Raw genomic sequence first — 13,942 nt, forward strand, 5'->3', positions numbered from 1 at the left:
CTTTTCTCCACTCACTTCTAAAACCCCCTTTGTAAAATGATGATTCCCCACCCTATCAAATGGATTGTGTTATGTGTTTCTCATGTTTGTGATATGTGATCTGAGTGCTTGACTTCTATTATCTACTGACTACAAATGGAGATTGCAATAATGAAGGATCTGAGTGCTTGACTTCTGGATCACCAATTGCTGTGGTACTTTTTTCATTATAAAAATGCCTAACATGCTCTAAAGCTTCAAGCTATTTTATATCCCTATAGGATTTCTATGCTGTTGAATCCTGAAACAGCCAAAGGAAATTATAGTGTGACTCTATTTTTACTATTCTTCTTATGCTAGTGTGATCATCTACCATCATTCTTATTTTCTTGTCCTCAAAATTGCCATCCATGATACACTAATGACACCTACATTTGACTGTAACACTGTTCCGATTCTGCATTCTTGCCACTTATTTTGGGCTGTATTTGGTTAATGCATTTCCAAGTTGACTTTTACATGCTCATATACTGATTTTCTTATCAGAGGCTATGAATTTGAAGCTTCTATTCCTTATCCAACTGGAACTCTTCTGCAGGACTTGCATTTCCTCCTCTATGCATCTATAGTGGAGGTGTTCGTGAATTCCTTGCAACATTAAAGCAACATATTTTTTTTGTGATGTTTGTTTTTTATTTATTTTTGGCTAAAAAAATCATAAGTATAAAAGCCATGGTGTAGGTGGCAAATACGTAATTTTTGGTAAACAACAGAAACGATTCTGTTAAATGCAACCCATACAGATTTCTGTTTCTTCTAAACTTCAGAAATGTTTATTTTTCAGGGTTACCATACAGCATTTCAGGACCCAGAAACGCTCAAAAAACACAGAAACACATAAAAGTGTGCCGGACCCAAAAACACTGAAAAAAAACAGAAGCGTTACCATACAGAGCCTTAGAGAATAAGGACCAAACCAGCAGCAGGAATGGCTCCAAAGTAGGATCCAGTGAAGGCCTTGCCTTGATGTTGTGATTCAGCCTTCCAAATATCAATTGATTTCAATGGTTGGTTGGGGAGATATCCCAGCCTAAAATCTGCAGCAGAACCTGGGCAGAAAAGCAGAGCCGCAGAGTTTTCAAAGTGTCCCTTCAAATTGATGCAACTATCTGGTCTTGATTGGGACTTGATTCTGATCTTCCAGAGGTCTTCACTCTTGCAGCAATCTTAGAATGACAGCAGCAGTAAGGGAAATCAAGCAGGGAAGGAAAAGAGGAGAAAGGGGAATGGCTTGAGTCTCTCACCCACAGCTATCCCAGCTGTTGAAACAAGGATATTCTCCATAACCGATGGCTAGCATGGCTTGAAATTCTATTCTTCAAAATCTGTTCCTTACAATAGGGGGCTTATTAATAGCTTAGGCAAGCTTACAATAAAAATAGAAACTTTCTAGAATAGAAACTAATCCAAAAATAGTCAATAGAGAAATAGGAAACTACTAAAACCAAACTAAAATAGAAGGTAACTAAAATTAGAAACTATTAAGGCTTTATAATTAAGCCAACACGCAAGGAACAGAATTAGAAACTACCTAATACAAACTGAAAATAGAAACTAAACTATGACAGCTTAAGATAGAATCTTCCTCGACTTGATGGGCCCACAAGATCTAAAAATCAATCCCAAACAAGGCCAATTTTGGCTTTGACACTGTTCACGTGAACATTGTTTTAGTCTTCAAATTGGGCCTTCTAGATGGATTTTCATCAAGGCAATATGGGCTGCGACATTGTTCACGTGAACAGTAATTCCCGACTCTTCTCTTCTTCATGCTTCGATCTACATCTCATCAACATCAGAATAATACCCAGAGACGGTAATGCAGGCCTGGTTCGAAATTTGCTCCAATTTTAATACCTATGAGGCATGGATTTTAATTGTAATGGGCTGAATATAAAACGCAAAAAATGGGGATCTAAAGAGATGTATAAAATTAGTATATTAATTTAGTACCAGTAATAGCCATAAGCTATTATTTAGGAAGTTATGTTAAAATTGTATTAGATGGCTCTCATTAGTAATGGGGGGCCCAGTTCTTGCAGGAAGACAGGTTTAGGGAGTCTCTTAGTCGTATTACTTGTCAAGAAGTCCATATTAGGTAGAAGCCTAGTTCTTTTTTCAGTTAAAGAGCTGTAACCCACCAACCCCAATTCGATTAATTTATGGAATGCAATACTATTTCATTTGAAAACTGATTTGAGTTGGATTCTCTTTTCTCTCTCCTTTCCCCCATCGGTCTCCCCTTATCCCTCTTCTAATCTCCCCTGCAATATTCTGTTTTCTAACAATGTTGGACTGCTACAAGTACCGGAACAAAGGTTCTCTCTGCTGACACGATGTTTATAGAAACAGATCAGCTTGATGTGATATGCTGCTAATAGACAAACTGCTTCTGTTTTTCCCCCTTAAAATAGGATCTACTATTCTGTTTCAGTATTAATACTTTTTTATTTCAGTTATGAGATTAAGTTCAACCTACATTCTGTTATCATAATCTTATTCAGTCAAAAACTACGTTTTACTGTTAGGTCATGTCTTAGCAAATATTACGAAATACCAATAGTGTAATATATAGAAGAGGTTAGCCTGACCCCATGTCAATAAATCAACTCTTTACCCAATACTGTAACCCAGGAGAGGACTGACATGGCTCATACTCAAAATCCTGTTGATTTTATCGAGTCCTTAGCTCGTCCACATACAGGATTTCAACAAACCTTAGCTCGTCCACATACAGAATTTTACTGAGTCCTTAGCTCATAAGAAACCTCAACCAGTACATAGCCCCCTACTGAAAAGAAATGGTATTCACAGGGTCATGTTCTCATAGGACTACTATTATCAATCTCATCCACTTGTTTCACATATCTCATACACTTGTTCGCATAACTCGTACTTTCATTCACATATCTCGTATATATATTTACATTTCTCATTCACTTGTTCACATTTCTTGTACACAAACATATACTCATACAACTTGTCAAATAACACCTTAATATATACTTAGCATCAAATCATTCACTTCATAATCATATCATTTAAATGTGTCATGTCAAATACTTCAATACACCTCATACAGCAACACATAAACAATTCTCTCACATTCATTAATCATGCATACAAGTAAAATTTCAATAATCTGTATCATGTTGATACACTATATTACACATCATAAAACACAAAGCCATGCTCATGCATTTCAATATACATTATATAGAAATACTAGTACGATTCCCTCACCTTGCTTGTTACAATGATTCACAGATTCAATCTGTTTATCGTAGCATCTAAGTCTCTCAAGCCATAAAATATCAAGCCGAAGTATCATGTCAATACATCTTAACAATCATATAATACATACCATAGTACATATAAATATACCTTAGCATATTAAATTACAATATATTCATGACCTGCTTGTGGGGTGTTACAAATCAAAACCGAAATATATCATATTTCAGTTGAAGTTCGACCAAAATCTGGTATACCAAGCCAGACGATAGGGCTTAAGTAGTTGTGGATAGTTCAGCCAACAAAAGCAGCTCTAAAGAAAAACGGCTTGTGCAAAGCATCACGTATTTCGGTTGAACATTTCAGTAGTCAAATGGCTAGATTTTGGTCCGAAACTTCAAGACAACATTAATTAAGCATCTCTAAACAGATTTGAACCTTCAGCTTCTTATTGCTTTTTTTAAAAGAAAAAAAAAAAAAAAAAAAGTAAAATGGTAGTTTAGCTTCGGACCCTAGGTTTCTAGTGTACGCCATACCTTACTACATACTTTCTCTAATATAACCTATTCTACACATAACCTAGTACTAGAACATACTGAAATCAATTAAAACAACTAAATATGCATTAGAAATGGGGGGGGGGGGGGGGGAACATAATATTTGGGAGTATTACATAATTATCAACAACACTATATGGTAAAAACTATGTGTTGCATATTGGATCCCTCTGCACATCCTAGTACCATTTAAGAGTTCCGTGAAGGATTAAGACCACTAGCAGATTGTTGGTTCCGACACAACCATTCCTTCGACTGTATCACAAATGATGGACATTTGGACAAGTCATACTATGTTAGAATAAACGGTCAAAATCCTCCACAACATTCCTATAAGTGGTCGTCAATATACTGGAGGTAGCCTAACCCAGTGTATAGATCACCTTACCGTGAAGATCCATGTAGGAGCCACCGTAACGGAGTCGGCATGTATGGTTGAGGGGCCGGGTATAAGAAGATGCTGTCCACAAAGAATGACCCACTACAATGTTGACTCACATACTCAACGGGATGAAGAAGGGTATATACCTTCAAATTGGACCCTTGCACAAATCCAGCAAATCATCGATGGCGATGTGTTGTAGCAGTCCCCAACAACTTATTTCACCAACAAATGTAGGTGATTTGGCAAAAGATCATGAAATCTGTGATTTTCTAGGTTTTCCCCACCTCTTACGGTCGAACTCACGAAAGCATCGTAATGGGTCAAAATTTCAACCCATTTCGATCGCGTTTTGGAATTTATATCACAAGTTGGTAGTATTTTGACAAAACATTACCAACCTGCCAAATCGATACCAAAATTTCGGTTGAAACATTGCATGTCTACTGAGTCGATATGCATTTTCTTTCACAGAACTAAAAATTTTAGGGTATTTCAGCCATCTCGTCCGAAATCTCAAACCATGCCAGTCGTGAAGTAGAACAATTGCAGTCCTCACAAACATCATTTAGAACAACATGCACAATTCTAGGCAAGCATGTAACACTTAAAAATTAAATAATTCCAATTAGGGTTTAAATACTCATCATGCTTTGAAGTTTAGCATCGTATTCGCCAAAGATTGTATAACATAACAATCCCTTGGAAGTACCCAACTATAGGAACCTTGACTCTTAGAACAATGGTTAGGCACAAAAGAATCAAATCTACCTTTTAGTATCCTACCACCAATTTTGGATAATTAGCTACACATTTGAAGGTTTTTAAAAAAAAAAAAAAACCCACATCTGAACAAACACCTTAATGAGTCCAACATAAATACCAGATCCAAAAAACAAAGGATTCTTAATACAAAATTGTGAAAGGTATAACTATAACAGGAATCCAATCAAAAGGCAGTTATGCATAACACATAGCTAGATCAACCACATGACAATACTTACCTCATTACCAACATTGCTGTTGGAAACCGCGGCACCATCATCTTTGTCAAACATTTCCAAGAGTGAAACAATGTCATTATCCTTTCTCAAGGGAGGCTGCTCCTCAGCCTGGGCAAGGGATGAGGAATCAGGGTCAGCATTGGGGAACGAAGCCAAGGAATTCCTCATGTCATCGTCCTCCCAATCCTCCTCTCTATATGGTGCACCATATTGTTCACCATTTTTTGGTCCTGAGCCACTCTTTTCAAAGATTTTACAAAGCACATATGTATCCTGAAACATAAATGGACAAAAAAAGTTAATTCAAGATCAGTTATGAATAGAACTAAGATACAGAATGCGGAGACAGCAACTTTAAATTGGATTGCTACTTCGCTACAAGCCCACAGGTGACAAATAACTCAAACTAAATTAGTGGCAGTTTTGTAATTATTCAAAACTATTTGGGAACGCCTTGAGTAAGGAAGACAAGAATTAGGTCAGAATTGTATATAATTTAAAAGGGAAGGACCAATCTGGTACTTAAGTTGGTCGAAGGAATAAAATAGAACAAAAGTAGATAATAACGGGCTACAATTAAATAACAGAAATTAAGGTCTTTAATACCAAAAAGAAGAAGAGGTCTTCTTCCTCTAGATAGGAAGAATAAAAGTAGAGAGTAATCAGTTGATTCAACACCAATCAACTCAAAATTTCAGGCCAAGGTCGATTATCCCCAACACTTTGAACCCCAAGCAACAAACCATCAAATTTGTAAGCAGGAGATCAATAATATTCCTCTGAAAAACAACCTGGCGATAAAAACAGAGCCAGCGACGGTTTCAGATTTGGTTCTCAAAGCAGAGTTGATATAAGGAGATATATCCTAAATGTTGGGTCACCCTAGACTGGTTGTGTTAACCCCAAAGTAAAAGATCCATCGGGTTTACAACCAGTGAGTTCTACCACTTGCCATGGGTTACCGAGCCAAGCCAAGAACAGAGCAACAGTAACTAATTAGAAGAGATTGAAACAGAAGCGAAAGATCAAGAGGAACATAGAAAAGAATAATATGATAGCAGAGTTAACAGGGTTTTATTGGAGTTAATCAGACCTGATAAGAAGAAACCACTGATGAACCACAGAAGGAACAGGAGAGACAGTATGGCAAGCAGGCATACCACGGTAACATCCACCAAACTTAACTTCATTCAATCAATTATGTTTCCCTAATCGATGGGTTACATGGTCATTAATAACCTAACTAGGATGCTTATCACAAATTAACTCAAAGATGGAATGAATTCAAACTCTATCTCCTGATGATTCCATGATACAGTTAGACGTAGGGATAACTAGGGATATTTATGTAATTTGTTTTCTTTACCTTGTTAGATTCAATAATAGTAAATAGGAAATAGAGTTTCAGTTGCAGTCAAACTTGTTTTCTGTTTTAGAATTTAGACTCAAATTAGGAGACTTTATTTTCTTTATAAACTGGCATGTAACCTAGAATTAAGTATTGGTTTTGAGAGAAGTCCTTTTGAGTTTCATACGCTGCTATGTGCTTCTGTTGTGAAACTGGGCTCTCTTCTGCCTCTGCTTGACTCCAGAACTAATTCTTTTCTCAGGTCAAATCTTCCCATATTTCTTTTTTAAGACTCTCCTTCCCTTGTCTTCTCCATTGTTTCTAAGGCTGGCAAGATCTCTGTTTTCAAGTCTAGCTTCATTTTGCTTGTTCTGCTTGTAACTTCTTCATACTCATTCTGATCCTTCCCAGGTTTGATGTTTAAGACTCTATTACAGATCTCTCTGAAACTATAAGAACGATTTCTAATTTTCAAATCTGAAATTACAGAATCAAATTCATGCTCTGTTTTCGGAAATTTCTGCAATTGACCAATTGATCCATCACTAGTATTGGGGACTAATTGCTAGGCTTCGGCAATTCTGCTTTCTGAAGTTCTATTCTTAACTGGTTGAGCTTTAGAAAGTTATTGCATAACTTGGGGGACTAGTTTACCACTGGCTTGTTGCTTCTATTGTGAAATGATGATAAATTCTTCTTTTTAACTGTTACTAAAGACCCATCTTGTGTAATTATCAAAATACACCTCTAAATTCTGAATCCTTTACACTTTGTCTCCACTCTTAATATATGATTCCCGATTAGCCCTATTTCTTCAATTTTAATTATGTTTCTCTCCCAAGGTCTGTTTGCCTTCGAAAAAGGGGTCCCAAACTTAAAAATAATTACAAAATTGCCACTGCCCCTTTGTAGTTGGATCCTTATAGCTTGGGTGGCCCATAGTGACTACAACCTTAGGGTTTCGACCCCAGGTTCGCATCACTCCTACAATTCTGTCAACATTAATAAAAATAATAAAAAAGAATTTACAAAATAACCCCTAATTAACCCTGCATGTAACTGAAGCATCATACTTTATAAAAAAATATGCATATTTCAGGTATATATTCCAGTTCACAGATATGTTTTTCCTTTTTTTCCATGTTTCTCTCATCTTCCCCCTTTCTCCCTCTTCCTCTACTCTAGTTGCCTAGACATACAAAATGATCTGTTGTCTAGGGCATCCCACGGTTACTAGGTAGCCCCTTGACAACTAAAAAAAAGGTGTACCCAGTGCACGAGGCTCCCGCCACGGCAGGGTCATAATGTACGCAGCCTTACCCCTCGCAAAGAGGCTGTTTCTAGAGTCGAACCCATGACCACTTGGTCCCAATGGAGCAACCTATACCCTTGACAACTATGCAAATAAATGTGCATGATGTCACTGGAGGAGATCTCTCCCACCTTCCTATCTTTTATTTGCATCTATAGGGCATTTTCATCCTCAAAAATTAGTCCACAGCATTCGTCAGTTGGGACCGAATTTGTTCCAGGTAGCAATGAATCTTTAAACTGTTGAAATGAGCATGTGCAGGATTTAGCTTAACTAGAAGTCACTGAAAGTAAGTGTTCTACCTGCAATGTGTAAGAAAACATGAGAGGCCAAGGGCATTTCAGAAAGGTGAGGAGAAGTAACAGAAGTTGTCAAGAACCTTTACGGGTATATAATAAATTACTTATGCAACTCAGGCCTTTAAGGAAGAGACCATAGATCTCTTGCAGCAGCTAATTCAATGAAAAAAGAGATAAAAAAGGACATTAAATAATAGAAGGATTAAGGAAAGATTTTGATAACTTCAATGGACACCATCCAAGAAGTTTGAACTCAACTTGTTTCTCAATCAAGGGAAAAAAAACATAAGCACCCATGCTGCATATTTGGATTTCCTACTGCTTCTAGATTTGGGCTAGAAGAATAAGTCAGATGAGAAAATGATACATTTGGGTAGCTCCTAGTAGCGAACTGAAGCACCAACAATCCAAAAGCGAGGGGGGGGGCACATTTCGGGCTTTTGATGCCCAACAAGGGCATAAGATCCAAGAATCTTGGAGCAAGCCTCCTATATCCCTAAACAAGATTTTATAATTCTACTTCACAAACCTTAATAGCAAGATTCTAGGAAGCCATCAGGATTAAAAAATTGAAGAAACAAGAGCTCAGCCAAATATACTTGTGCAGAGCTGAAGGCGTATGCACCATAGGAAGAAGGCCCACAACTAGCCTTTTAAACTTCCCCACGAGGCCAGGATATCTTGGTTTACGTCCGTTATTTCAGCCTGGTTTGGGCCCATGTGTATTAAGTTACGTTAAGACACTTAAGTCCATAGCAGACCCCATTTACTTAAGTCATCACTTAAGCCCACAAGGAGCATACCACCAGTCTTGTTATGCCTTATTATGTTTTATTTGGTCTACGATTCTGTGGGCCCAAGTGAATGGCTTAGTTGGAAGACATGTATTTAGAAGTTTCTCATTATGTAATAAGCTAATTATCTCATTAAGACTTAAGCTAAGTAGATCTTTTCTTTCGATTTCTTTCCATATTAAGGGTATCTAATTCTTCTAATGCCTTGTGGCTTTTACAAGTAAACGAGGAGGGGGAGAAGGCTCCCATAAGATTTTGATGAAAGCTTCTTCCTGCTGTATGAGAGTGAACTGTGGTGATTCCTGATTCAGTCACATCCTAGGTGGTGAAGCTTTGGAGGGAGGGTGATGATCCCAACCACAGGCCATAGGCACTAATATCTATTGGTGATATCCTTTTCTTCTTTCTCTATTTTCTGTTGATTTTCTTCCGTCACACACTATTCCAGCAAGCACTCCAGTAATATAATTCCTATCGTAATCCCTAGGTGAGTTCTAACCTCCTTTTTTCTTATTTAATTTCCTAACACTGTTAGAAGTTCCTACATATTCTGTCAGTTGTTCCAGCACTGCAGGATGCCGTTAACTCGTGTTGAACACCAACCTAGTTTAAACTTCAGCCAATAGATTCTAAGAATCTGTCCATCAGTTTTGGCTGATATTAAACTATGTTACTCTCCTCCATCCCTACTCCATTCAATATAAATCTTGTGTTCATCGGACAGTTGGTTAGTGAGTTATATCAGTTTTCTCAACTTACTATTTTTCTGTTTTGTGACTTTCTAGTTTCTGTCCTTGTCAGTTTCTCATCATACAACCGTTAACATCTTTTAATATTTTTACCACTTAAGCACGCACCCCCATAGACTCTCTAGGGCATCTTATTTTCACATTCATCAGGTTTATCATTTTAGAGTGTTATTTAGTCGAAGTTTCTGCTGTGTTTTAGATTACTCGTTCTGTTTTTATATTTTTTTAGTGTTGAATTGTTTCAACCTATCATTCGTCATTACATACAGCTAGTGATGGGCAGTTTCTTAACAAGGGTAAGCTTTTCTGGCCACATGGATAAGTATGTGGGCACAGGTCAGTCTCATCAGTCAAATTTAAGTGTGAAACAAGCATAGGTAATAGTTAAACGTCAGAAGAATGGCATTCCATTATGTTATCATATAGTTGCATTTCAATAGTTACTTTTAACTCTGAACTCATACAGTGCTCCACTAGATTTCTGATTATAGAACTAAAAGGAATGACAAAGATAAGCAGAATACATATAAAATTATAGCAATTAGTCTTGATTATACCGCACGAGAGACCAATTCAGATTTCAGCCTCTGTGGAGCACTGTTTTTATAATTATAAGCTTTCCATCCATTCTCCTTAATCCTATTTTGCTCAATTTTCTGACATTTTACAAGAATCCCCCCCCCTTTTTTTTTTGGTTGATGAGATTTTATTGGAATTCCTTCTTTAGTTATGAATTTCTTTGGGCAACGCTGGATTCTAATTCGAAATTCCTCGTTGAATTAGAGCTTGTCATCTGTACTATTCCTCATATAAAGAGGAGGACACCTCCACCCATGCCCCCAAAAGTATAAAGACAAGTTTATATTCTAAAAGCCTTTGAAAATAGTACTAAATAGCATAACTACCAATTACCAAAGGGACACATGCTGGATCTGCAATACCAACAATACGGCTCATAAGGTTAAAATAACATTGGGGGACAATCAATATAGCACAAACATATAGCTCATGTCACAGAAAAACTGTGTAATGCATTGCAGAGGTCTAATTCTGTCATATCTCAAACATAAGCATAGAAACTATGGATGATTTCAAGGATCATAAACTTCACTCCCCCTCCCACAAAAAGATACAGCCCTTGAAAAGAAGCTGTTCTACAATATCCACCTTTAGCATATGGAAGCACAGGTTAGCAAAACAACCTAACAAAACAATGCTCATCTGCCTAGCATTTGAAAATTTTGCCCAACCCACATAACAAAGACACCGTAGAAACTCACTCTACTTAACCATTAGAAATAATTTTCATAAGTAATACAGGACTTAAATTGACTTCAAGCCAAAATACTTGCAGTGTTGAACATAACAACGAATACATTCTCAAAAATACATGTTCCAAAATGCTCCAGTAGAGTAATACCCAAGGGCTGCAGAATGTATTATGTCTATAAACATATACCACAAATACTTGAATGGCATGGAAACTTAGCATTTACCTGAATGACACCCGCATGAACCAGATTTTTATCGTCAAGCCTGTACTCATACATTACCCAATTGGTTTTACGCCCTCGTGGTGCCCGGCCTTCATGAAAAACCAAAGTCTTTCTCTTTCCTACTGTCTCTGAATTATGACAAATAAGTTTATCAACTCCAGTAGTTTTCCAATACCCATGTTCAGTGGCACGATTTGTCCTTGGCCCATTCGAATATTTCCTATACTTTGGGCAAAAGAAATACCACTCAAGGTCTCCGCTCTTCAAGCATGATTTTTCTGCATAGAAAAGAAAATGTGTTTACAAAGAAACAACTATCCAGAATCAAACGGTTCAAACAAATTATGTGCATTTTTACCAATTTCATAATATTATCAACAGGCTTAAAATGACCTATCAGCTACTTCTTTCATTGTACGAAAATAAAACGTCAACTCAGAAACAGGAACAAGCTGGAATTAAATGTCAAACAAGAAGTCATGCATATTTCAGCACTTTCATAATTCTAACAAAGGCTTAAAAATGAACCATCAGTTGCGGTCTTCAATGGGTGGGATTACTCTTCTTTTATTCCTCATGGTGGATGCTTCCCTTGGCCATTATCTGGACCTTGAAAAAGGAAATGGAATGTCAGGGTCTACGCCGAGTTTGTACCTATTGATTGGTGTTTCAGAGAATATGCATCACGTGCACAATCTTCCATGTTGGTTGAGTTTCATCTGTGTCGCGCTCGGATTTCTGCTTCCATTTATGCCTTGATTATTCTCATTTTCAGTTTTCACCAGGCTGTTTAGATTTTTCTGGGTTTTTTAATTTCTACCTTTCTGGTTTTGGGATCACACTAAAAGGGGGGGGGGGGGGAAGACCACTACAACCTGGTTTTTAAGTGAATATAATTGCTTTAGAGGGAGAAAGCAACACAGTATGTTGCAAACAAATCATACTCGAACAATAAAACCAGCCAAAGGAGCAGCAAATCTAGGTCTAATTCCAATTTTAAAACCTTGTATTATGAGAAGCATACATAGAGAACACCGAACCTGTCAATTATTCTCACTTAAACTAGTTGAGAAAAATAGGGGGGATTAAATAATTAAATAAATAAAAAATACTAAATAAGCGGCATGAATGGGAATTACATAAATACCTGGAAGATCCCAAGGATCAAACTTGTATAGATCTATCTCCCCGATGGCATCAACATGGAGTCTCTTTCCCATGACCTTTCTCTTCAGGTAATACAGAATCAGTTCAACATCAGTAGGATGAAAACGAAAACCCGGTGCAAGGAACATTTTCTCCATCATGAACACTCCGAGAGGTATATAGTTTATTTGTTCCTCAAACTGCAAGTGCACTGTTCTCTTCAGGCCAATAAATAAAAACCAATCCCTATCAATTAACCTTTCAGCCTCAAAGCCCAAAGCAAAGTATCTTTTGAGTAGTTAATAAATTTCCCAATATTCCTAGACTTAGAATCAAAGATATATGTCTCCAACCAATAATATTTGCGTAGACCAATGTATAATTGTCAAGTCCAATGTCGAAACAATACTCGTCGTGAACACCACAACCGACCCCGATTCATAAGACTGAAATTGCACTGAATAAACCACAGATGATTGTTGTTGAGGTCAACAGACATTTGATGTGCAATAGAAACCCTGTTTCAATATTATTAGCCTCAACAGGATGAACATAACAACCATGTCAAGATAACAGTGGGGAATCCAATAATAAAACATAAACCCCTTGAAACATCAAAGAACCCAAGAAACCAAAAACGAGTGAAAAACATTAATCCGGAAAGGACACCTAAGATTCACATAAATCGATAGTTCCTGGTTCAGGGAGTTTGTCAGCCAGATGAAGCATTAAAAATCACACAAAATCAAAGCATTCTTCTATGATCAAATAACCCACAATGACCAAGCTAAGAATCGCAATATCTCTCCAAATAGAAGAACCATGCCAGCAACAAATCCAGCATAAAACCCAATAAATACGGAAATTCTTACGAATACCTGTGAAATAAGACAACTCAACAATCGAAACGCAAACCTATCCAAACATACCAAAGATGGACAACAAAAAGGAAACTTGAACGAGACAGAAGTCGAGCAGCAGTCAAGAACTGAGCTATAGAACAAATAATGACACTAACTACAGAATAGACCAAAATGATAAGGGAGAGCGGAAACGAGGGATTTCTACAAGAGCTCGATAAAGCTGAGAATCGCTATGATTTCAAAGGAAGGAATCATATAAACAATCGATCCAGCATAGAAATTAATGAATTAGCAGAAAATCGATCAAGACCACGATTCCATCATAAACCCTAATTACGATACCAACAGAAACCATAGAATTATCAAAACCCTGGCGAAAACCTGCATGACCAAGAAACAGACGAGTAATCAAAAAAGAAAACTGACTAAGTCTTACCCGGAATCGATGAACAAAGCGAACGAAGGCGAGAGAGAGCAGCAGCAGCGGAGAGCAGAAAGGGGCGGGAAGAAAACAAGATAAAATGCCAAAATGCGAGTCCAGTAAGGGGAAAACGAGGGTTTTTATAAGAGCCCGATATACAGATAGCGAGCGAGCGAGCCAGTGTGAATTCCCGCTTTAATATGGAGAGAAGCTTCTTTTACAATCCTCATCCTCTGATTGGTCCATTCTCCACTTAAGTCGCTAATATTACCTATTACTTATTACGTGCGGAAGCCTA

At 37.3% G+C, this 13,942-nt stretch overlaps 2 protein-coding genes and 1 long non-coding RNA gene across 4 annotated transcripts in view; 1 reads left to right on the plus strand and 2 right to left on the minus strand.

The window, feature by feature from the left end:
- The window catches only part of LOC122672826 (bidirectional sugar transporter SWEET1-like), a 20,692-nt gene extending 18,434 nt beyond the window's left edge, over positions 1-2,258 (minus strand). Inside the window, exon 1 of the mRNA XM_043870324.1 lies at positions 2,229-2,258. The gene's annotated coding sequence lies outside the window, so the exon portion shown is untranslated. The remainder of the gene's footprint in view (positions 1-2,228) is intronic.
- Positions 1-12,598, minus strand: part of LOC122656440 (NAC domain-containing protein 82-like) — a 15,053-nt gene extending 2,455 nt beyond the window's left edge. For both annotated transcript variants that reach the window (XM_043850968.1, XM_043850962.1), the window contains exons 1-3: positions 12,362-12,598; positions 11,215-11,492; positions 5,217-5,489 (exon numbers count right to left, since the gene is read on the minus strand). In XM_043850968.1, coding sequence (XP_043706903.1) covers positions 5,217-5,489; positions 11,215-11,492; positions 12,362-12,521 — 711 coding nt within the window. In that variant the 5' untranslated portion in view covers positions 12,522-12,598. The remainder of the gene's footprint in view (positions 1-5,216; positions 5,490-11,214; positions 11,493-12,361) is intronic.
- On the plus strand, positions 5,612-8,825 carry LOC122656457. The gene is made up of 3 exons (XR_006332109.1): positions 5,612-5,742; positions 7,898-7,900; positions 8,631-8,825. It is a non-coding gene; the product is annotated as an uncharacterized LOC122656457 (long non-coding RNA).
- Positions 12,599-13,942: the final 1,344 nt, after the last annotated feature.

The sequence above is a fragment of the Telopea speciosissima genome, chromosome 1 (genome assembly GCF_018873765.1).
Source record: "Telopea speciosissima isolate NSW1024214 ecotype Mountain lineage chromosome 1, Tspe_v1, whole genome shotgun sequence".
NCBI lineage: Eukaryota > Viridiplantae > Streptophyta > Magnoliopsida > Proteales > Proteaceae > Telopea > Telopea speciosissima.